Source organism: Zea mays, chromosome 1 (genome assembly GCF_902167145.1).
Source record: "Zea mays cultivar B73 chromosome 1, Zm-B73-REFERENCE-NAM-5.0, whole genome shotgun sequence".
Classification (NCBI taxonomy): Eukaryota; Viridiplantae; Streptophyta; class Magnoliopsida; order Poales; family Poaceae; genus Zea; species Zea mays.
In genome coordinates this window covers 165,788,140-165,791,106 of record NC_050096.1, presented here as the reverse complement: position 1 = coordinate 165,791,106, position 2,967 = coordinate 165,788,140, and the positions used below count along the sequence as shown (strand labels likewise).

The 2,967-nt window shown below is 37.8% G+C and overlaps 1 protein-coding gene across 1 annotated transcript; it reads right to left on the bottom strand.

Moving 5' to 3' along the window:
* Positions 1-1,127: 1,127 nt before the first annotated feature.
* Positions 1,128-1,956, bottom strand: z1D_4 (alpha zein). Its single transcript, NM_001112176.2, has one exon. It carries the CDS (start codon positions 1,897-1,899, stop codon positions 1,174-1,176), a length of 726 nt encoding a protein of 241 aa, NP_001105646.1. The 5' UTR covers positions 1,900-1,956; the 3' UTR covers positions 1,128-1,173.
* Positions 1,957-2,967: the final 1,011 nt, after the last annotated feature.

The window sequence follows — 2,967 nt, the reverse complement described above, 5'->3', positions numbered from 1 at the left end:
GCTGGTCGGGTGAGGGTCAGGGCTTTCTCTAGTTAGAGAGAGCCCAGGGCTCCTAATACATAAACTATATATATATATATATAGTTTATACGCTAGACACATGGGGCGTGGCAACGCCATTGTTTGCAGGGCCTGCCTAAGGCCCCTCCTATTCTCTTAAAAATGCATAAAAAAGCATGAGGAGTCTTCTTTTGAGCGAAGCGATGGCAATTGTCATGGAGGCATCGAGGATCATATAACCTAAACACCTCCCATGACAACATCCTTAACGTGTTGTTTGCTAAGCGAGAGTAATGTAAATCACAAGCCAGTATAGAATCATGTCTCCAAAATTTTATATATTATTTGAACTATATTTTCTTTGCAGTATTTTTGATCCACATGTGGATAAACTTCATTTTGTTGAACTATCTTTTGTACCAAATTTTAAATATTTATTTATCCATTAGTGATTGTTTTTAGGCAAACAATAGAAGGACAAAAAATTGAACACGAACACAGAGAAGTGAGAACATGGCTCATAGCCATGTGGAGTGCGAATAGCAACAAAAGCGGCAAGGGGTAAGCCTTTATATTGAATTAGAACTAAACTTTCCTGACCCAAATGGTCCTATAATCTAAATTTAGTGATTAAAGTTTTAGTTGTCTAAAGTCTAGTCTAAATTTAACAGACTAAATATTAGGCCTAAGAATCTAAACATGGACATATATTATGCTTAGACGTGAACATAATTGACCAAAAACCAAACCAATATATCCGAAATCAAAACTAAACTAACAAAAACAAACAAATTGATCATATGTTCGATATCATGGACTTTCGATATTGTATCCTCAAATAATCGAGATACCAACATTCTAGGCCAACAACAGATTTCATCCTAAGCCCATCTATGCAACCTTTACACATCATCCTTCTCATCCTCTAGGTTGCAACCTCCATCTAGCCACCAACCCCTTCATAATGTTTGTAAGTGGTAGTGTGGAGTTATGCAGAGTTCATACAATAATATGATTGAAAGGTTTTGGTATTTGGTCTTAGCGAAACAAAAAATGGTGGAACACACTTGGGTGCATTTGAACTTAAAATATAGATCTCTAATCTTTTATTACTGAGAAGTTGCACATATCAGTATGAGAACTTTATTATTACAGTATAAAGCATAAAAAAATCTAGAAGATGGCACCACCAATGGTGGGCTGCTGCAATAAGGTGGTAGGATTCGTCAAAGCAAGTTGGTTAAATGGCAGCAATTGTTGTTGTTGTAAGAAGGCGACATTGTTTGCCACATCCTGTGGGTAGAATGGTAGCAACTGTTGCTGTTGCAAGAAGGCGTTAATGTTTCCCACAACCTGTGGGTAAAATGGCAGCAATTGTTGTTGTTGTTGCAAGAAAGCAGCAATGTTTGCCACAACTTGTAGATGGAATGGAAGCAACTGTTGCTGCAGTAAGAAGGCAGCAGGGCTCCTGACAAGTTGGTTGAATGGTAGTAGCTGTTGTGCCTGCAAGTAAGCAGCAGGGTTCACCCCAGCTAGTTGATTGAATGGAAGAAATTGTTGTTGCTGGAGGTAAGCAGCAAGGTTCGCTGCAACTACTTGATTGATTATTGGAAGCAACTGTTGTTGTAGTTGTTGTGCTGCGATTCTTTGGAGATATAGATTCATTAAGGATGGTTGTTGCAATAGGGCATATGGTTGTTGGACGGTCAATGCTAACGACCGTAAGATGCTTGCTGCGATGGCCTCTTGTAGCCTGTAGGATTGTATAGTTGGGTATTCAAATCTCGCGGCTGTCACCGGAGAGAGGTATTGTTGTGAGCATTGTGGAATAATAGTCGCGGTAGCAACGCTTGCTGAAAGAGCAAGGAGGGCAAGGATGGCAAAAATCTTGGCTGCCATTGGTGCTAAGATGTTGCTAGTGTACTTCACTATGTATGTTGCTAGTTCGTATCAATAATATGGGTGATGGATTAACTACTAATTTGATGGCTATTTATACACATGATAGGCCATGTATATCAACAATATTTCTTCTTTACCCAACAAAACCATTAGAAGATAAACTAGAGATGACATGGTACCTAGTCTATTTTGATATTTAGTGGCCACTTTCTTATCTTACACTTTATATGTCGACAAAACAATTTGCACAAAATACAAGAAAAAGTTGCTTTTCTTCCCATGGTATTTTCTGAATATATGGGTGATAATGGCATGACACATTTACCTTTACACATGCGCGACCCTTATCCACATAATATATGATCCGCTTGATGGAGGTTAGTTTGTGAAGTTCTGACCACCTAATGTGGATCTCAATCTTTTTAACAAAATTTGTGGATATCAATCAATTTCAACTAATAGAAGAGCATAAACTAAGAACAAGTGGTATGGCACAATGTCCAAGGATGCAACAAGGACATTGAGAATGCAAACATTATGGAGGAGGAGACATGAGAAGAATAAATATGATGGAACAATGAGATTGAGAAACATGAACAAAATCAATGAGGCTAAGGTGCATTAGGTCAACAATATACACTAGGGAATGAGAAGGAGAGGAACGAGCTATTGTACATGTGGGTGAAGATGTCACACTTAGTTTTGAGTTGTGATAGAGAAAAATATTCATGTAGGTTCTATATAGGACAGAGAATGTCTTGGAGGAAGAATTTTGCATTGGACCTATTTGGCAAAATTTAGTAGTGGTGAAATGGTGGTTAGGGATGGGCACTTTTACACCAAAAATTGTCCAACTCATTATATATGAGGGAGGGAGTAATGTACTAACATCTCTGGATTGTCCAATGCCCACTCTTTTTTGACAAGATCCTGAAATTCTTAGAGTAGGGATAAGGAACCATATGATAAAATTACATGGTTGTTCATGACAATTTTTTGTTCATTGTTCTAAGAATTGCAATGATGTTTCTATAACAATTTTTGGGCATACACTATGATTTAATT